This window comes from Echinops telfairi, unplaced genomic scaffold (assembly GCF_000313985.2).
Source record: "Echinops telfairi isolate 266 unplaced genomic scaffold, ASM31398v2 ScPeMD7_7400;HRSCAF=8409, whole genome shotgun sequence".
In the NCBI taxonomy this organism is placed as follows: Eukaryota; Metazoa; Chordata; class Mammalia; order Afrosoricida; family Tenrecidae; genus Echinops; species Echinops telfairi.
The window spans coordinates 8,966,479-8,987,784 of NW_022111300.1; the positions used below are offsets into that span (position 1 = coordinate 8,966,479).

The 21,306-nt window shown below is 50.2% G+C and overlaps 1 protein-coding gene across 1 annotated transcript in view; it reads left to right on the forward strand.

Annotated features, from left to right (window-relative positions):
- Positions 1-2: 2 nt before the first annotated feature.
- CABLES1 (Cdk5 and Abl enzyme substrate 1) overlaps positions 3-21,306 on the forward strand; it is a gene marked incomplete at its 5' end in the record, with an annotated part of 98,388 nt that continues 77,084 nt past the window's right edge. The window contains one exon of the mRNA XM_004703066.2: positions 3-139. Coding sequence (XP_004703123.1) covers positions 3-139 — 137 coding nt within the window. The remainder of the gene's footprint in view (positions 140-21,306) is intronic.

The following is a 21,306-nucleotide window of genomic DNA, read 5'->3' on the forward strand; positions in this document are numbered from 1 at the left end:
GCCGGGGCCGCCTCAACTCGTTCACTCAGGGAATCCTGCCCATCGCCTTCTCCAGGCCGGCCTCGCAGAACTACTGCGCGCTGGAGCAGCCGGGCCCGGCGGGCGGCACCGGCGCCTGGGAGCAGCTGCAGCGGTCCCGGTGAGTATCCGGGCTGGACGCGCGCCCGGCCTCCGGGCGGCGCCTTGGGCTCCCCCGCTTCTCCGCGCCCGGCCGGATCCTGGGCTTCTAGCCCGTGCTCCCAGCCAGGAGGGCGTGCGAACGAGGGTGGCCGCACGTGTGGCCGCGCGGGAGCGCCACGCCTCTGCACTGGGGGTCGGGACCCGGAAGCGCGGGAGCCCATGCAAAAGACGACACCCCAACCTTCGGTCGCCAGGAGGGGATCGCGAACCTCCTGGAACGCGGAGCACCGCGTGCGGCACCCGGCAGGCTTAGTTAAGTGCGGGCCAAATGGACTTGGGGAGCCCGCCCCGGGTCCGGCCTGCAGCTGTGCGCGCGTGTGAGCCTCAAACTGTCGCAGGCGCGCCGTGAGTCCTTTCCTGCGAAGTTCTTGCCTGGCGCTCAGAGTATTCCCAGGGGCCCCGTACGAATTTGCGGCTTCTGTTTTGCTTTCCTGAATACCGTGCTCAACATTCCCAGGAACCAGCCCCTGGAGGTGGGGACAGGGAGAAAGTCGGGCTTGAGGATGTTTTATTCCCAGAGGAAGCTTCTAGAGTTAGTTCAAGGTATGGACTTAGGTTCTATACAGGTATCCGGATTTTTGGCAAAGTGGACATTTGCTTAGTGTCAGAGAACTCGCCAGAGCTTGTCATGTTTGTCCAGCCACGTGGGGTGAGGTCTGTGTAGGGCAGTGGGACCAGAGAGGAGGGAGTGGACCCTACGTGGGGGGGTGGGGGGGCGGGGATTTCACCTCCTTCACCTGGCAGTGTCTTCTATGTTAATAATTCCTCCCAGGAAGCTAGTTATAGCATTGACTGCACCCTGGTCCGATTCATTTGACCTCTTCGAGCCTCAGTTTCCCTTTCTGGGATGGGGACTTACCCAAATTCTGCAGAGTTCACACGCGGAGGGATAACATTTTCTGTTACAGCCACTGTCCGCTGAGGCTTTGGCCTCAGTAAGAAAGTGGCATTTTGGAAACCTTCACTTCCTCGCTCCAGGGATAAGTGGAGAACAACCTGAGCTGGTGCTGAAGGTTGCTCTGGCCTCCTGTCTTCCCCAGTGGGTGAACTCGCGGTATACATAGCATGGGAGCGTACCTGTACGTGGGCCACCGTCTGCGTGTAGAGAAGGACAGGCAGCCGGCTGCTGCCCCAGTGGACTGCGGATCCGTGCTGCGCACAGGTGACAGTCGGCGCTGGCGTTTCTGCCTGGAGCACGTGTGGCATCCCTGCTTTCCGGGAGCGAACACGTAGCTGTTTCTGAGCACTTGCACTTCACAAGCTGGTCTTCATGACTCTAGTTTGAGCCTAAGCCCAGTTCCGTCAAGGGGGTCATGACAGGAATTGTAATAAGCATACATGTTATCCTAAGCCAGTGTGGAAGACTGGCCTGTGTCTGGTGACAGGCATGTGCGTGCAGGCCCCGCCCCCCCATCCCCTTTAAAGCATCTGGAGATCAGATTACCTCACACAATCCGCTCCAAGGAGCTCCCTGCAGGGGCTAGTGAGGATTTCGCGGTTGTGTACTAAAGAGCCGAAGAAAATCCAGAATGTCAGCGCTGGTTCTATAAATGGGAACCTCAGACTTGTATCGATTCCCTCCGGTCCCACCCGCTCATGTTGTTTAAGCCGCCCACCCTACAAACATACAAGATGCCTCCTTCCCTGACAGCCGCATTGATCTACTTCTGAATAATCCATATTGGCAAGTAGATAGGTTTTATCCTGAGCATTACAACTGTCAACAGAAACAGCACCAAATTTAATATACCAAGTCGAGGTGAAACAGATTTAAGAAGGGCTTCAAGGGCGAGCTTGGCTGTGAGAGAGAGGCTAGCTGCAGATTTGTTCAGGCAATGGATTTTAAATACCCTGGGCTTTGTTTCCGGTACTGTGCTGCTGCCAAGAACGTTGGCTGAAGTGTGCTGCTGCTTTTGTGATCGTGTAAGAGTCGGGTCAGCTGCCTCGTTCAAGTGCGATTTGGAACTCAAACTCATTTGAACCAGGCCTAACCCCTGTTTCAGAAATGTGATCAGTCTGTCTGGAGTGCTTTCCTTCAAGGAAGCCTGTTAGCTCCTGGGGTGTGCTCCTGGAAAGTTGTTTTTATGTCCAAATACACTTTCCTGGGATTAAACCAGATGACAAGCCTGTTGCCCTCAGGTAGATTCTGACTTTTAGTGACGCTGTAGGAAAGAGTACAACTGACCCATAGGGTGTCTTTCCTGCTGCGCATCTTTCTCCCCTGAGCAGCTGGTCTGTTTGAAGCCCCCACTTCTGGAGGCGTGCTTAACCTCTGTGCCACCAGGACTCATTTCTCTGGGATTAGTTTCCTACTATTTAGGGAATTCCACACACCTTGCTACTCAAAAAATGTGGTCTCTGACAGAGTATTGGGGGGATGGTGATAGCAGATTAAAATGATCAATCTGACTTGAACAGTTAAAATCTTGTCCCTTCTAACACATTTTGGGCTTGATCTGGTTTTTTATATTTTTGCTTTTTTTTCATACTGGGATTTATCTCTGTTGTATTGTGTCATTATTGGTAACCTTTTTGACTCTTTGTTGTATGTTTTTCTGTTTTTCCATATATGAAACCTAGGCTAGGTGAATCTATAGACATGAGAGCTAGAATACAGGTTCCTGGGGGAGAGGGTATGGGGGGAGTATGGTGGGGGAGGTGGGCAGGTGAAGGGGAGCTGATATTGAGTTGTTCAAGAGGAACAAAATGTTTTGAAAGTGATGTTGGCAACAATTGTAAAACACTGCTTGATTTGGCTGAAATGTGTGATGTCTGGATTCACAACCAAACAAGCTCATGCCATCAAGTCAGTGCTGACTCCTAGCGCCCCCCTGCGGGGGTTCTGAGACTCTGACTGGTTTTCAGGAGTAGAAAGTCTAGTTTTGATTCCCGAAGAGCTGCTGGGGGTTTTGAACTGCTGACCTTGCAGTTATGAGCCCAACATGTAACCATGACGCCCTGGGCTTGTAGAAATCACAACTTCCAGGTCTGTGTGCTGACCTGGTTACTCCCCTCTGGACACTTGTAAAACCCAACATAATTGTTGCTTGGATGTTGGACTTTGAAAGACCACAGGGAGGACCATTCCTGTACCCAGGGGCTGGTAGAGTGTTGATGCCAGGTCTTTGTTCTGGTGTGGATACTTAGCATCCATTTCATTTAATCCTCACCATGTGGGTCAGAGGGAGCCCCGGTGGTGCACTGGTGATGAGTTGGGCTGCTAACTGCAAGGTCAGCAGTTCAAAACCACCTGCTGGCTCCTCTGGAGAAAAATGAGGCTTTCTACACCTTAAAGAGTTAGTCTCAGAAACTCACAGGGGCAGCCCCACCCTGTCCTAGAGGGAGGCTATGTGTCAGCATCAACTCGATGGCAGTGAGGTTGGCTTTAGGTGGGTCCGAGTAGGACCGTGCTCCCTTAGGCTTTCTATGGTGAGGTGTTGGAAGGTCGCCCGCCAGCCCTTTTCTCTGAGACACCTTTCAGTGGACTCAAGCTTCTTGGCTGAGTGTGTTAACTGTTGGCACCACCCAAGGCCTCCTGCCACCTCCCAGTCTCATGCTGCTGGAGGGCCTGGGGAAGAAGCCAGGCTGGTGGACCTGGTGGTCCACATGCGCACTGGGATGTGAACTTGCTGGGGTGTGTGCAGAGAAGGAGGTGCCCTGTTGAGATGGGACGCCCAGAAGGATGCCTCAAAGCTTAATGCCCTGCTGTGTTTCTCTGCGTGGGCAGCCAGCGCAGCAGGTGCTGCCTCAGGGAGGTGTTAATAGGTGGAAGGGAGTGTAAATTTATAAGGTGTGTTTTAAGGCTTCCTTTTGCTTTAAAAACTTCACCTGGGGCAGCAGCTGGCAGAAAGAAGCCTTGGGTTTCTCCACTTTCTGGAGCAGAGGAGCGCCAGGCAGTTCCTGAGAAGCTGAAGGCAGGCCCAGGTGAAGACTCCGGTGGAGGAATGTGTGCTCTGAGACCTGACAAGGGGGTTCCCAAGGGAAGGGGTGGGTGTGTTCAGGCCCCACCGCATTTTTATTATAAACTAGCAGGTGGGTTTTACCTCTCAAGGGCACCTCAGGTAAGCCAAACCCACGGCCACTGAGTGTCTTGCGTAGGTAGGCCTTCCAGGAAGGGAGTGAGTGGTGGGCAGAACCCTGAATTAGGCATCGGAAGTCTTGGGTTCAAATCCTGACGCTTCCACTGGTAGCTGTATGCCCCTGGGCAAGAGACTCCCTTTGGGGGGTCTGTGTCTTAGGCCCTTTCAGATGCTAGTGTGACTGTGGCTTAAGTTCTAGTGACAGCAGCAATGGCTTACCGGTACTTGAGAACTATGAACTGGCCAGGTGGTGCGTGCTCTGTATCAGGACCTCGGCAAGATAAGGGGCGTGGAATCACCTGGGGTCAAGATTCTTGTTTCATAAGTCTGAGCGACCCGAATGTCCACAAGCTCCTGAGAGGCAGATTCAAGAGAACACACTCTGAGTAGCGAGGCTTTGTAGGGTAGGATTTATGATTATTTTAGGAGCCCTGGTTACCCACTGGGACTGCTAACCCACAAGGTCAGCAATTTGAAACCACCAGTCACTCCAAGGGGGAAAGACGAGGCTTTCTACTCCCATAAAGAGTTATAATCTCGGGTAACCCGCAGGGGCAGTCCTGCCCTGCCCTGTGGGGTCTCTGTGACTCAGAATGGACGTGCTGGCAGCCAGTTTGAGGCATTCTGACTTTCAGGTCCAGGAAACCCAGGCTCAGAGATGTGAAATAACCTGCTTTGGGTCATTTAGCCAGCAAGCCAGGTAAAGGGCAGCACTCACCCACCCCCCACCCCCCAATTGCCTGCTGGGTCAAAGCTGGGTTGCCCTGTGACGGCCATATCAGTTGTTCCTTAGGTAGCCCAGGAAGTGGACACCCTAGTAGAGGAGGGGATTCGGGTTCTGTCCCAACTTTGCCTTCACCTAGCTCGGTGACATCCGGCAGTGGCCATTCTGGGGTGCTCCACCCGAAACTTCCCTACCCTCCTGGTTTGAGAAGCCCCAGGGGACCTTGATCTCCTCAGCATTAAGCAAAGACAAGCTATTGGCAAGTGTTCCCACAGCAACATGGATTGAAGGTGCTAAGACTGAAGTCCTAGGCCATCTAGAGGCCCTGGGGAGACCTGGGCCCTGCCCTCCCAGGGGTGGAGACAGTGGGCCTTGCCTAGAGCTCCCTCACTGTCTTGTCCTGGCCCTCACCCTCGCAGCCCCTAGTGTTGGAAGTGAGCTTGGAAGGGAAATCAGTTGGAAGGGAGCCTGCTTGTTGCTGGCAGATACCCAGCGAGGGTGATGGGTCCCAGTGTGACCTTTTGCTCTCCAGGGAGGAAGGCGGGGGAAGCCAGCCCAGTCTCTGCTCCATGTCCCCAGCAGTTGGTCAGAGGGGGTCAGCTCTGCTCGCTGGCTCCTCTCCCTCATCAAAAAATGATGGGTATTCTCTGATGTTCACCTGCCCGACACAATCACTGAAGTCAAAATGGGTCCATAAGCAAATGTGGTGAAGAAAGCTGATGGTGTCCAGCTATTGGAAGATTGGGGTCTTAAAGGCTTGAAGTTAAACAAGCAGCCATCTAGCAGCAAAGCTCACATGGGAGAAGCACACCAACCTGTGTGATCACAAGGTGCCGATAGCATCAGGTATCAGGCATCAAAACAAACAATCATTTTGATGGGAATGAGCAGGTCGGAATGCAGACCCAAAGCCCATCTGTAGACAATTGGACATCCCCTCACAGAAGGGTCACAAGGAAGGGACGAGCCAGCCAGGGTGGAGTATAGCTCTGATGAAACACACACCTTTCCTCTAGTTCTTTAATGCTCCCCCCACCCACCCACACACACACCATCTCTACTATCATGACCCAGGTCTACTTTACAAATCCGGCTAGACTGGAGCATGTACACTGGTACAGATAAGAGCTCTCGATACACGGAATCAAGGACAGATAAACCCCTCAGGAACAATAATGGGAGTAGAGATACCATGAGGGTTGGGAAAGGTGGAGGGGGAGGGGAAGAAAGGGGGAACTGATCACAATGATTGCCGTATAACAGTTCCCTGAATAATGGAAAAGTGGGTGAAGGGAGACAGCAGGTGATGTAAGATATGAAAATAATTTATAATTTATCAAGGGGTCACGATGGTGGGAGGGTGGGGGACGGAAGGGCAAAAATGGAGCTAATACTAAGGGCTCAAGTAGAAAGAAAATGTTTTGGAAATGATGGCAACATATGGACAAATGTCCTTGATACAATTGATGTATGGATTGTTATAAGAGCTGTAAGAGCCCCCAATAAAATGACTTATTAAAAAACAGAAAATGAGTCATCAGGTGGGGAGGGGGCCCCAGGCAGAGGCCTTTGGAGCAGAATGGGAGTGGAGGAGCGGGGAAGTCCAGATAATGTGAGGAGATATGGGATAGGGATGCCCACCAGAACTTGGGAGTCCCATCTACCTGCCACGGTACACCTTCCAGGTACACCTTCCACTGGCCCCAAAGGGGCACTCAGTTGGAGCTGAGTGTGGACCCTGGAAGGTAAGTGCTGCTGTCTGGGTGTAGCATCCTGGCATCATCTCTGAGGTCTGGGGCAATTTCAGGTGGGTAGGTGTGAAAGAGGGTTAGACTTGCTCTGTGTGGCAGAATTTCGATGAAGGAGTTAATGAAGGGTTCCTGCAGAGTACGTGAGAACTTGGACATCACCTCGGCAGCACCCCCTTTGGCAGCCATGGTGTCAAAGCCACACTGAGAGCGCAACGAGACACCCCATCCCCAAAGAGGCTATCAGCCCTCCAACACCACCGCCCTTGCAGAAGTGACTTCCAGAAGCCTCTCCTCTGAAAAGACATTCGAGTTTACAAAGTGCTGGTGATCGCAGCTCCCAACACTCCGGAGGGGCAGGAATTCCTGTCACGGAGCTGACATGGTGTTTTGTTCACTGTCAGGTGTGTCGTTGTGGACATTCTAGTTTGGGACTTACTGCCTTTTCATCATCGATGCATTCGACAGCCAGAGAACACAATACAGCAGCTATGAGGACCACTGTGGTGGGCACTGGGGAGGTCGACCCAAGACACGGTCCTTGTCAACGGGAGGAGACCTCAGGAACAGGCGGAGACTTACAGCCTGGTGAGCTCGGGTCCTGAGCCCCGGCGGGCAGAGACTTACAGCCTGGTGAGCTCGGGTCCTGAGCCCCGGCGGGGGAAGGCCCAGACCAACCATCTGGGGGTGGGAAAGACTCATTTTTGTTGAACAAGCAAACACATGTCCACTCTGTGCCCGGGGTTATTCTCAGCCCTTCCTAGGGCAGGGAGCAAGTTCATATTTGTAGCCACCCTGAGATAAGGCTGAGGTCCTGGAGGCTTGGTGGTAGAACTCTCACCTTCCAGGTGGGAGGCCAGTTTGATTCCTGGCCACTCTGGCACTCATGTTCCGCCACCCCCGGCCTGTCCAGGGAAGCGAGCGTGCTGCGCGGAGACGCTGAACTGATTTCCGTGGTAGTTCTGGACTAGCGCAAACTAGGAAAGAGTCTGGTGAACTTCCGAAAGGCAGCCGATGAAGGCTCTGTGGATCACAACCTTCTGATCCAACAGCCGATTGTGGGGGCAACACGGGAACAGGCATGGGGTCGCTCTGTGAGTCAGGTGCCAAGTCGATGGCGGCAAACAGCATCGTCATACAGGGACTCCTTCCACCGACCCCGAAGGGAGTCCCAGCTGGCCCAGAGTCTCTAGGCTCCCACTTGGGAGCTGACTTTTAACCCTGGTAGCCTGACTCTTAAATACCTGACCTTGCTGTGCTATGATTTAGAGGGGGGCCCATAATTGCTTGTTAAATTGGTTTCAGCTAAGTGGGTAAGCGCTGGTCTCATTGACCTCGAAGGCCACTGCTTACGCTGTGCTTTTCCTGACTGGTTTCAGCCCCTCTGTCATACAGGGAGGGTCCGTCTGTGCCACCAGGGATTTCTGAGGCTGTGTGTTGAAGCCCTGCCCGGAGCCTTTCAGTGCTTCCTTCGTCCCAACCACCCCTAAACGCCTGTAAACGTGATTCCCTCTCTTCCTCATCTGGTACTTGCTGTGCCTCATGAGGGGTAGGAGCGTGGGGCTGGCACCCGAAAGAACTGGCTTCTTGCTTTGTGACTCGGTTCTGGTCCCTGGAATGGGAGGGGTGCTGATGCCTGCTTCCCTGGAGTGCTTCCTTTGTAGACGGATCCCCGGGACCATCAGGGTGACTTGTGGGCACCATCCTTTCCCCGAGGCCAGGGTTCAGCAAACCATGGTCCCTGGGTCAGATCTGGCCCATTGGCTGTTTCGATAAATGGAACTTTATTGGGACACAGGCACTGCCCCATGTTGTGTACGAGCCCTCTGTGGTGGGGTTCTGGCAGCGAGTGGTCATTGCAGGGGAGACGTGACGGCCCACAGAGTCAACATGATTCACTGTCTGGATCTTTAGTGAGACAAGCACGTGCACCCCTGCCCGTACCCAGGGCTCTGTCCTTAGGAGGGGTGTGGGCGCTTGCCCAGGCCCTCTGGGCCTTTCCTCCTTCATGCCTCGGACCCTACCCTGGATGAGGCAGTGAGCTTCTATTTTCATTGTTTTGTTGGGATATAATGCACGTGTCGTACAGTTCAGTGGTTCAATCATATTCAGAAAAGTTGTACCGTCATCACCACAATCAGAGCAATGGCCTTTTGCGTAGTTCATGGCTTTTCTCTGACACCCCCCCGCCGAGTGACCTTTGAGAACCCCACTTCTGACCCCGAGAGTCCTAAACGCCTTCTGTTTCACATCAGGTGGCCCGTGGCCCGGCACCTGGCTATCACTGCAACCTCACCTCCTGTCCCCCTATTCACTACCTCCTTCCTCACCATCGCCACCCAACAACCTGGGGCGTGAAGGCTCACATTCTTGTCAGTTACGTGAGGCAGGTCATGTGGGTGTACCCCTCCCTACCTCCACCCTTGCCCAAGTCATTGAGTCAATTTTTAACTTATAGCTTCTGCTTTTGGGGCGCTAAGGGGAGCCGTGTGCGGTTCCTGAGTCTCCAGGATGTATGGGTGTGCTTGGTTTCATTTGCATGGCCATCCCGTGAAACAGAGCTTTTCTTCAAGTTCGAGGACCCTGAGGCTTGGTGAGATTACAACGACCGTAAGGCCACACTGCTGGAAGCAAGAGTTAGAGTTAGGACCGTGGTTTCGCTGGGTTCTGAGGGGTTCATGCTGGCCCCAGAGGTGTGCCGTCACTCGTTCCTCAGAGAGAGGACACTTAGGCATCTGAAATCCCAATCCCAATGGCGGTCCTATGAGGGGACTCAGAAAGTTCATAGGAGAAAGACATGAAATGATGATGGAATGTTTCCACAAACATTTTAAAGCCCCTCATATTTACACCAGCGAAATCAGCCAAAGCTGCAAGTTGGGGCTTTTTCGTTCATTCTTGGTTCTGGAGAGCTGGTGCATAACCACACTGCTGTCTACACCATATGTCTTAAAAGGTCACTATCAGAAGAAGTGTTTTGAAGACCGGACATTTTTGTAAGAAGATACCGCTTCATGTCTCAACCCACTGCCGCGGAGTCGATACTGGTTCGTGGAGTTTTCAGGACTTTATCAGAGCAGACAGCCTCATCTTTCTCCCGGAGAGTGGCTAGGGGGTTGGAACCCCAGCCTTGTGGTTAGCAGCCTGCTGCCTTGCCCACAGCAGCAGAGTGATGGGAATTTCCCTGAAGTTTACAACCAGTTACCTTCCACCTCAAACTCATGATCTGGCCCCAGCAAGCTTCAGCCTGAGTGCCATTTAAATACCAAACTTTCCAGAGACACGGTGGGGCTCCAGTGTGATGTGCAGGAATTACAGGGCCATTAGCTCGTGCTCTCTTTACAGGCTGTGGAAGGTGGTATTATTTTTGTTTGGCTTTTAAAAGCCTCCAAGAACATATAATCAATCAGGGTTTCCTGGTTTTCCCCCTCCTTGTTTGTGTTAGCAGTTTGGATAATTGCACACCAGTTTATATTTAACAAGCTTATCATTAATGCGGTTTGAGGTTTACTGGTGCACAGCTAGACACAAAGACTAGAGCTTTTAAAGCAGAGAAAGCAAATGCTAGCCCTTGAGGACTGGGATATTATGACGGGGTATGCGTGTGCCTGTATGTGCGGGTGCGCCCGCATGCGCCTGCGCACACAGTATTGTCCTTGACTTAAAGGCCAGAGTATACCAAAAGCCAAACTCACTATCGAGTCGATTCTGACTCAAAGCGACCCTACAGTATACTTACATCTAAATGAAGTCCCGTGATAAACAGATGACAAACTATGAAACAAGACACCAATGCTCTGTTCAAGAATGCCAGCGATGTCTTTGTGTCTGGCACATTGATTTTTAGTTTAAAGCCCTTTACTCATTGATCTGGCTTTTTATAAAGCAGCATGTCTACTTTGACAGTCTTCGGAAAAGATGGAGAGGGGAAAGAATGCAAGGAAGTAGAGGGTGAAGTTGATGAAGTGTTTTGCTTAGGAACAAAAATTGGCCTGTTCGTGGACGAGTAGTTGATTTGACGTTGATTGATAGGCCGTCCTCCATGAATCGCTGTAGGACAGCAGTTGCAAATGAGGAAGCGTCTCCGTGAGATGGGTTGACATAAACACAGGTGGGTTGGGCTCAAACACGGGAATAACTGTGAGGACGGCTCCGTGGTTCATTCTACTACCTGTTTGGCTGTCCTGAGTCAGAACAGACTCAGTGGTACCCAGCACCACAATGGAGCTGAGTTTTTGGAGTTTGCTTCTGGATAGTTAATAGTAAAAATCAAAATTGGGGCATTTAAGTTAGCCATCACAAAACTAACATCTGGAATAGCAGACTAGGTTGTTCCCATTTCTACTGTGACTCCTGGTGGCCCCAGGTCTGGCAGAGTAGAACCATGTTCTATAAGGGTTTCAGTGGCTGGAATTGTAGATTAGCTTGCCAGGCCTTTCTTTAGAGCAGCGGTTCTCAACCTGGGGGTCACAACCCCTGTGAACAGTAGGAAAATGACAGTGATGAAGTAGCAAGGAAAATAATGTGATGGTTGGGGGTCACCACCACATGAGGAACTGTAGTAAAGGGTCGCAAGATTAGGAAGGTGGAGAACCGCTGTGCTAGAGGCACCTGTTGAACCTCCATTGTTTCAATCAGCAGCTGAGCGTATAAACTGCCGCACCCAGGGAACCCAATATCACTATTATTTTGGGGGTCTTTTCTTTTAAAAAAAAATCATTTTATTGGGGCCTCATACAACTCCTATCACAATCCATACATCCATCCATTGTATGCACATTTGTTGCCCTCATCATTCTCAAAGCATTTGCTTTCTGCTTCAGCCCTAGGTATCAGCTCCTCATTTCCCCCTCCTCCCAGCTCCCCCTCCCTCATGCACCCTTGATAATTTATACATTATTATTTTGTCATATCTTATACTGTCTGATGTCTCCCTTCACCTACTTTTCTGTTGTCTGTCCCCCAGGGAGGAGGTTATCTGTAGATCCTTATAATCAGCTCCCCCTACTCTCATGTCATTTGATCTCAGCTTTTCAGACAAACAGTTTGGTAGGTATTTAATAGATCAAAAAGTCTAGACAATGACGTGACTCAAAGTCATACACAATATATGTGGCAGAGTTGGAAGTTTGAAACACTGTCATGGATTGTGCACCTCCCCTCCAAAATTATATGTCTCTATCTATCTAAAATGCCAGCGTGGCTAGCCATGGTACTCAGTGGTTTGAAAGTTGAGTGTGCAATGATGTAATCATCCTCATGGGGTGATCTGATGTAATTGTGTGCTATGTTGTTAATCCTAACTTCTACTTATTAATTGGCAAGATTAGATGATGTTAATGATGATTAGGTTATATTTGTTCCGTGTAAGGAGTTTGCCTGGGGTGTGGCTGGCATCACCTATGTTACAAGAGATAACAGGAAAGAGAAGCAAACAGAGGGTGAGACCTGACTACCATGAAGAAAGAAGCGCTGGGAGCAGAGTGTGTCATTTGGACCCAATGTCCCTGTGCTGAGAACCTCCTAGATCCAGGGCAAGACTGATGACGTCACATGGAAAGCTCTGAGGAATTCCAGGCCCACAGATGTTAGAAGGAGACAAGGGCCTTGTCCCAGAACCAACAGAAAGAAAGCCTTCCACTAGAGCCAGTGCCTTGCATCTAGACTTCCAGTCTCCTAAAGTGTGAAAGGAGACATTTCCATTTGCTAAAGCCATCTACATGTGCTATTTCTGTTCCAACAACACTAGACAACTAAGTCACCTACATTTTCTAATTGTACATGGACTGTTTTCAAACAAGCTAACCTGAACCCTACCGTAGCTATACCATTAAGAAAAATAGCTCTATCCTGTTCTTTAAAGCTCTGAAAGTATGTTTTCAACTCTGAGGTTCAAAGGAAAATGCTTTCATGTTTCATGGCAGGCCCTGTAAACAGCCCTTTAACCCTTTTATCCTCCTCACCCCACATCTTCCACTCGGTGTCTTTTTTAGTTCAAAAGAACAAAATGTTAGGGCCACATCCATCTCCAACCACCGGCCTGGCATCAGCCAAGGTCAGTGTTTTAAGTACAAAGAAGTACTGTGCTGTGGTTTGGGCCAGTCAGCGACTGCTCATTTGGTGGGGATGCTGATCTCCATGCGATAACCTTTGGTGTAGGCCAGTGGAACCTTGGGCTGGAGCCCTCGTTGTGGAAAATTTTCCTCAATAAGGACAGCTGTCTCCAAATAATACTTTGGGCTCGGTGCCTGCTACACGGAACAGAGCCTTCCACCTGCCTCGCACTCTTTGTTCCAGAGCGGACAGACAGCTCTGCTCCTTGTTGTTACCTGTTGAGCAACTCACTCATGCAACCTTTCCACTCTCTGGACAGCTGGGGCTGCCACAATGGGCACCCAGGTGAACAATGGTGGGATGGTTCAGGACCAGGCAGCGTCTTGTTCTCTTGTACATATCCTGACCCACTCAGCGAAACCTCTGAGCACAGGGCAGAGCCAGTGGCAGGAAGGGCCACAGAGAGGATTTTGGTGGAAGCCCGCGTGGGGTTTTCAACCAGGTGGAATCCTAGGGAGGCCTGTGTTTGGATGTGATTGCTCAGGGTGCCATGTGCATGAGAGATTCGACCAGGGGGCCCTGCAGACGGGACAGGGCCAGTTCTGCGATAGCCCAGGCACGTGGGACTAGAGCGGCAGGGGTAGGTGTGGGGAGAAGTGGGCGAATGTGATTTGGCATGATTTAGGAGTTGTAACATGGACTTGGGGTGGGTTGGATTTGAATGGAGAAGGGAGGCATCCAAGGAGTCGCTCAGGTTTCTCCGAGTGTGTCCAAATAGACGGGCGCTCCGTAGGGCTTTCCGCGGCTCATTTTATGGAGATCATGGCCAGGCCATTCTTCCAAGGGGCTTTAGGGTGGACTTGAATCTCCAACCTTTGGGTTAGCACTTCAGCTCATTCACTGCACACACTGTCCAGGAACTCTTAAGTGGGTGGTAGTGCCTGTTTGAAAAATATAACCTAGAAAAATTGTAGACCTGAAAATGACCTTAGTTCTTTTATTGCCTCCCCCGCGTCCTGACTCTCTTGTTACGTCTATGCCTTACTCTGGATCAGCGGTTCTCAACCTGTGAGTCGAGATGGCTTTGGGGGTCAAACGATCCTTTCACAGGGGGTGCCCGATTCGTAACAGTAGCAGAATTACAGTAATGAAGTATCAGTGAGAATCATTTTATGGTTGGGGGGGGGGGGTCATCGCAACCTGAGGAACTGGATGAAAGGGTCGAGGCATTAGGAAGGCTGAGATCCCTGCTCTGGATCATTCAAGGTGATAGGTCAGCAGGGTGATAATGTGTCAGGAGGATAATAATGTTTTGATTGAACATATGCATGTGAAAATCTTTCTTTTTCTCTCAAAGTGGAGAATGATGTTTATTTATCCTGAGAGATCTGTCCAAGGTTTAGGTTCATTTCCAACTGCTTTTGGCCAAAAAAACTCTGAATGTTTCTCTTTAAGGTAAATGTTGAACATACCAACAACACGACCCAAATCAAAGTTCAGTAATGGATTTGTAGTAGAAGACATGCTCGCCCTTTTAGAAAACATTGCTGTAAAGCATACCTGAGTGTAACAAGGTTGGTCAACCTCGCCATTTGAAGTGTACCAAGCTATATCTTTATATTAAAGAAAGCAGCCTTTGAACTCGATAATTAGTGATATTAAACAATTCTAGTTCATTCCACGCATATTTGAAACTTTGTGACCAGGTTCCGAAGTCTGAGTTGCCCCGGTGTGGAGAAGAAAGATACACAAGAGCCTTGGGGAACTGCCTCGTTGTTGGCTTCATGCAGCGCCTGGGTCTGGGTTATTTATACTCGCCCTGGGATTCAAATAAGGCTGAGGTGCGATCCCTGTATCTCAGCAGCAGCTACGTGTCGTGTCGTTGGCGATTTTTAGTCTTACTATCATTTATTGAACACTACCTATTGGGAGGCAAGGAGTAGGAGCTGTGTGACCATATGGAAGCCAGCTCTCACCCCTGATCTGACGTTTACTCTGTGAGCTTGTGCAACTTCCTTAGTCTCCTGAAGCCCATGTGAAAGGATCATGTAAAATGGAAGCAACTGAGTTTAATAGCCAGATCCCTCCCGGGGTGGCCATCAGCACGGGGACCATGGAGCTCTCTGTGGCACATTCTCAGCATAATGGCTGGCACATAGTTCTCATCAACCATCTGTCATTCTAGTGCAGATATTATGCACACAATCACGTATGTCCCAGGGGCTGATATCACCACCCACCACCTTGAAGTCAGTTTATCGCACTGTATTGTGGTTTGCACCACGGTCTTTCAGTTACCAGCTGGGCCACCCATGGTGGATGGGTTTCGGCCGAGCCTCAGACGAATCGGCCTAGGAGGAAAGGCCTGGCAAGCTGCCTCAGTAAGTAGCCTATGAGCACCCTACAGGACACAGCAGAAGGTGCTCAGACTCCACAGCGAGGGACTTGAGCAGGCGAGCGGTCACAGGGATGGCGTAGAACCTGGCGGCCCTTTGTCCTGTGTACACAGGGGCCGTGAGTCAGAGAAGCTGACAGTATCACCATACGCATGAAGCCTTTGAACTTTAAAGGGTTTCTTTTCCTTTTCCAGCTCACAAAGAGCCTCTGGGAACTGGGACCCTGTCTAACTCTGCAGAGCTTGTTCCTGCCCCCGCATGATTATGACCGGCTGCCGCCTGCAAACTTCTCTCTAAAGTTTTCACCCTCTTGAGCAAAGTGGGCTTTTTCCATTAGCACCCCGTACCACTTCTTGACTCTTCCCCTGCCTCATGCTATTTACATCATTTACCCATCCTCTAGGGCAGAGGTCTGCACACTTTTGAGACAGAAGAGCCAGGCCTGTCCCTCACAACAGTTTAGAAATTATTCAAGAGCCATAAATATAGTTTTGCAAACAAATGAAATCATCATTATCTGAATAATAGCCTTTAAGACATTTCCATTTTCTTAGCCACTGTATGTACTGAAGGAGCTGCATGGGGCTCTAGAGCCAAAGTTTGCCAACCAACCGTGGTTTAAGTGGTGGATGTGTCCGCGAGGGGCTGCCATGTGCATGGGCCAGGATTGTTATTTGATTCCATTTGCTGCCAACGCTGGTGGATACCGAGGGCCAGGCAGCTTGGAGCAGATGTGACTATTATATTTGAATCCAGTCCTCCCAGCTAGATGTACCCCACCACCTCCACCCCCACCCCACCCCCCACCCCCGCCAAGGCGAACTGGAAAGAATTTCAACGGGTGGCTTATTAAGAAGTGCAATATTTGTTATGTGTGACTTCAGTTCTTTGGGAGCCAGGAAAATAAAAGCTGAGACTGAAATATAAGGGATTTAAAAAGATACGTGCAAGCGGGTAAAATCTGGAACAAGTAAAAAAGATTTACATGGGAGTCGAGCTTTGATTTTATATTGTTACAAATCGGTACCAGATGCCGACATCCCAGACAGATTCCCTCGCTGATCAGAGTGAGTTGGAAAACAAACCACTTTGCCATTTGGAAGGCTTGCTTGATATTTTGGAAGTTCCCGTTGTGTCTTCAAAGGGAAAAGTAGTAAGGTCTGTTGTAGACATGGAGAACAGAGCTTTCTTTCCCAAGTCGCAATTAACAGGAGATGCCCAAGGGAGGAAGTCTCCAGTTTCTTTTTATAGCGCTGCCAAAAGGGATGGAGGTGACATTTTCTTAGCCTGGGCATCCCCCACTCTTCCTGCGAGGGAGTTCAGCTCCGTGCTGGTGGCATCGATCCCATGTCCCTTCCTCCTCCAGTCGGAGGAGAAATACGTGAGACTTCCGTGGGCACTTGCCGCGGTGCCTCGCGTGGTCTCTCTTCAGGCAGGGCCCCACACCTTAGGAAAGCTTTGTCGTTTTGAGTCTGCTCTCTGCTCTCAGCTGAGTTTCCTGGGCTGTCTTCTCGCTGGCACTTGAGTGAGCTTGAATGAGCACGTGACTTTGATACCTTCAGTGTTTCCGGAAGGCTTTCGAAGAGGTGCTGCAGTTTTCAGCTGTGCAAGTCACCCAGGTGATCCGGGAGAGCTGAGCCTGTGGTGAGAATGGATCTGGGTCAGACAGTGGAAGAGGAGTGTCCCTGGAGTATCCATGAGGTGTGTGGTAAAGATGCCCAAGACAGAGTAGGGGCTGTCACGGGGCCACCAACCAGCCCTGTGGCTCCTACAGGGCCTCAGAGGGATCACAACGACAAAGAGGCTCCAAGAGGCGAGGCAGTGCTCACTGCACCCTGGGTTTATACCACCCGGAGACCTTTCAGCTGTGGACGGGAGACCCAAGGGCCAGAGGGGCCAAGGCTGTGTGTTCTAAGTAAGGTGGATCTTCATTATCCATGGGTTGCATGTTTGCAAATTCAGCTACTCATGAATATGTATTTGCCATCTCAAAATCAACGCTCAGGGCACTTACAGATCATCCACTGGCATGGTGCAGAGTCTCCTGAACTTTGAAATCCCCGACGCTTATGTACCCTCTCACGTTCTGAGGTCAAACAAGGCCACCCTCTGCCGTCCTGTTTGGGCTCGTGTGCTCGTCCCTCCTGGCGTCCGTCAGGGCCCTGGGGTTCTGCATTGAGCACTTTAGTTGTTGGCTTCACGGTGTCAACGGGCCCCCGTGGTGCTGACGTGTGCCGTCTCATGTTCTCAGCACAGGAGGGCTGCCTGTGCTGTGCGTTACGGAGGAGCTCAATGAGTGAGACGAGGGTGGTTCTGGCCCAGGTACAGCGCTGTTGGCCATGAGCTCAACGTGCATGGTTCAGTTTTCAATAAGGTGTCGTTAAACAGAAATGCGTTGTTGAGGGGTTGACACAACCGTTGTGTCAAGAACCTAAGCCTGTAGTTTCCCTAGAGCAAGGTTCGGCCCTCGCTGATTGTGGATTGACAGCGACTTTGTAAATCATCACCCGGGTTTCGAGCTGGTTTTGTCTGGTTTAACCCCCTTGCTGAGGATTTGCATTTCCACCCCAGATAGATCAAATCAGAACCTCCAACCACTTTAACAAGATTATTCCGAGACATAAGAATCACCTGGGGATCAGCTAGGATTCTTGCTAAATGGAGGTTCTGATTCCATACATCTGGCATGGGAATGCAGCTTCTCAACAGTGAGTCGGACCAATTTGAAGCATTGAACATAATTCCCTCAAATTATGAGTGTTGATATAATCATATATTTTCTCTATAGAGCCAGGACTCTTTAAAAATTCACTTTACACCCACTCTTCGCTTCTGGACATAGGTTCCCAAGAACAAGTCGATGTGAAATTCAAGCTTGTGTGCAAATGGGGGTGCACCACTTCAGGATGATGCTATCATTACATATCTGCCAAATTGCATCTTAATATAACTGCCAAATCCCTAAGAAAGCTGACCCACCCTAGCTGACACATCACCTTCACCACCACATCCAGTGGGCCCTCACTTCAAACTGGGGCATTCGTCATTGAAAGACGGTCTTCATTAATGCACAAAATAGTCAGGTAATAGATTTTAATATTATTGTGACTGGAATGTCAGATAAGGAGGTAGTCGCTAAGTGAGGAGCAGGTGTAGTAACACCTAAGGAACCCCCCCAAACCAAACTCACTGTCATTAATACTGCTTCATGGAGCCCCTTTAGAGCAGGGGTCCTCAAACTACGGCCCGTGGGCCACATGCGGCCGGCCGAGGACATTTATGCGGTCCACCGGGTGTTTTTGTCCCATTTGTTTTTTTACTTCAAAATTAGATATGTGCAGTGTGCATAGGAATTTGTTCATAGTTCTTTTTTAAACTATAGTCCAGCCCTCCAATGGGTCTGAGGGACAGTGAACTGGCCCCCTGTTTAAAAAGTTTGAGGACCCCTGCTTTAAAGGGTTTCTGAGGCTGTCCATCATTATAGTAGGCCCTCGTTGCCTGTGAGCTGTGACTATTACTTAGCCTGGCTGGTATTCAGGAGAGGCATGTTGAGTCAACCGGCAGTAACTCCAGATATGAGGGAAATGGTAACGAGTAGTTGTAATTGCATGGCCCAGAGCCAAGGGGAGATTATGCAATTTTCCAGTCATTTCGGCCCACTTGGGTTACGTAATTCAGTACTAGAGATTGTTCCAGAGCACTGTTTTCCCAGTTTGACTCTGCCCAGGCTTCAGAAAAGCCGTCCTTTGTCACGTCAGTGGCATTGTTGATGAATGCCTGGCAAATCAGATGAGCAGGTATTAGTGGTGCTGCTGGGTACCCAGCCAGCCGACTGCTGGGCTTAATGGTCGCTGCATGGAAGGTGTGAACATTTAAGTAATCGAAGACAAGAGCCTGAGATGCCACAGGGCAGGGCATAATCAGTCATGTAAACAGTACATCCCCACACCTGCGTTCACAGTTACTAAGATGTATTTTAGGCGTTTTCCTCTTCCTTCTCCCAGGGGCTGGTAGGAAGCAGGTTACAGGTGAGCCTCAAACAGAAGCAGCCTCAGATCTTTCCAAAGGAGCCTCAGGCAACTTGCCCATCTACTTGGTAATGACTTTTATGGGCTCAGCAGGTGATAATTATAGAGGAAGTAGGTTTATTTTTCATAACATGATAATAATTTGGGAAATTGATTTTGTTTTCTTCTCCCTGGGAGCCTTACTACCAGGCAGTTGAGGTGCAGTCTGCCTGGCTCCCTACCTCTGGTGACCCCAGCCTCCCTGCTGAGTGGCACAAAGTGATTCAGTCTCTAGGGGTGAAGGTATTTCCACTCGAGCAGGCAGGCAGTAGACAGAAATGAGAGCCACATTTCTCGTTGCTCTTGTGGAGCTCCTGGTGGTGCTGTAGGGGAGGCACTGGGCTGTTAACTGCAGGGTCGGCAGTTGAAGCCCCACTGGCTGCTCTGTAGGAGATAAAAGGATGACTGCTCCTGCTGACTGCTCTAGTACTAAACACCGTGTAACTTTCGTGCGCTAATAATATAAGGCCACACAAGTTCTGTTGCTAGAAAACTTAGATTTCTGTAAGAGAAAAGGGCACCTTTCCTAGGAGCGAGTATTTTGTGACACATGGGTATGAACTTTGCATCAGTGAACAAGTGAGCCTTTCTTCTGTGCCTGTGTTTATTCCACTTGAGGCAACAGTGAGAGATCTGCCACTCACAGATTCATCAGATGATCTAGGCTGTGCGGTCTTATAAAAGACATCTGTTTAAGTTTAAAAATAAACAATCAAGGCACATACACACAGACTCAGTGTTGTGGCTCCTGGAGAGAGACAACAAGTCTGTTCTGGTTCTTTAGACTTTTCTCCAGAAATCATCCCCCCACCCCCACCCGCCTTGTTCATTTACTCCGAACATACAAATCTAGGTAGAGAGCATTCAAAGAGTTTAGTTATTTATTTATTCATGTATTGGTAAGTTGCATAGTTGTAATCTCCTTACATTGTGCTTTCTGGAGAATTGTAGTGATAACTTTGCAATGGCTTTAAAATTACCTGATTGAGGTAAGATCATTGCCCGCCACCCCCAGTTGTTCTATCTGATGGCTTTCATGTTGATGTGAAGCTGTCAGCGATGCCACTGGTGTTTCAAATACCAGCAGGATCACAGGAGGTGAACATCAGTTTGGGGGAAGTTTCTAGACTGAGAGTAAAGGGAAAGGCCTGGTGATTTACTCCTTGAGATCAGCCAACGAGAAAGAACCTTTGGGATCACACTAGAATGCCTGCTGACCACATTACTGAAAGACCTATCCCTGAAGGAGGTCATCAAGTTTGGAGAAGTGGAGGGGGCAGGTCTTCCTCCACAGTGGGGAAGGGAGCCCCTTGGTAACATGGTTTGACATAGTAGCTGGGACAATGGGTTTAAACAAACCATAGTTGTGAGGCCCCCAAAGAACTGTCACACACAACACCCCCCTCCCCCAACAAACAAAAACAAACCCTCTGTCATCCAATTAGCAGACTCAGCATCTATATAGAGGATTGCAGCCCAATACGTCGGTAATCACTAAGTCCTATTGTATGCAAACTAACCCTGACTTTCAGATAGCTGTTTTGATCAGTGATGCAAAGGTGAAGAGGCAGCCTAAAATCATCTTCCAGTTTTCTTTTGCAAGACATGAAGCTCCGGGGTGCAGCCTCAGGGTGCTGCCTGCGGTCCCTGGCAGAGACACCCGCGGGCTGGCCGCGCTCTCTCCAAGAGTCTGGACGCAGGAAAGTTCTCTCCTGCGGAGGGCGGCGGGAGTTGCTGTGCTCGCCCCTCGCCCTGGCTCTCCGTGGGCAGATGGAGTGCTCTGCAGTCAGGCCCCTGTGAGGTAGATGGAGGGTCTTAGCAAAGCCCTTCTCAGGGTCTTGGAGCAGAGAAAACCCGGAGTGGACGCTCCCCTTCCGTAGGACTTAACCGGGAAACGGGAAATAGAAACCAGATCCGCCCCGCGCTGACTTTGTACTTGATCCATTTGATCTCAAGATTATTATCGACGGAAATGATTTTCACTAATTTCCTGGGAGTGTGCCTTCCATGTTTGCTTAGTGGTAATTTCAGTGCCGTAACGCGCCGCGCCCCCCCCCC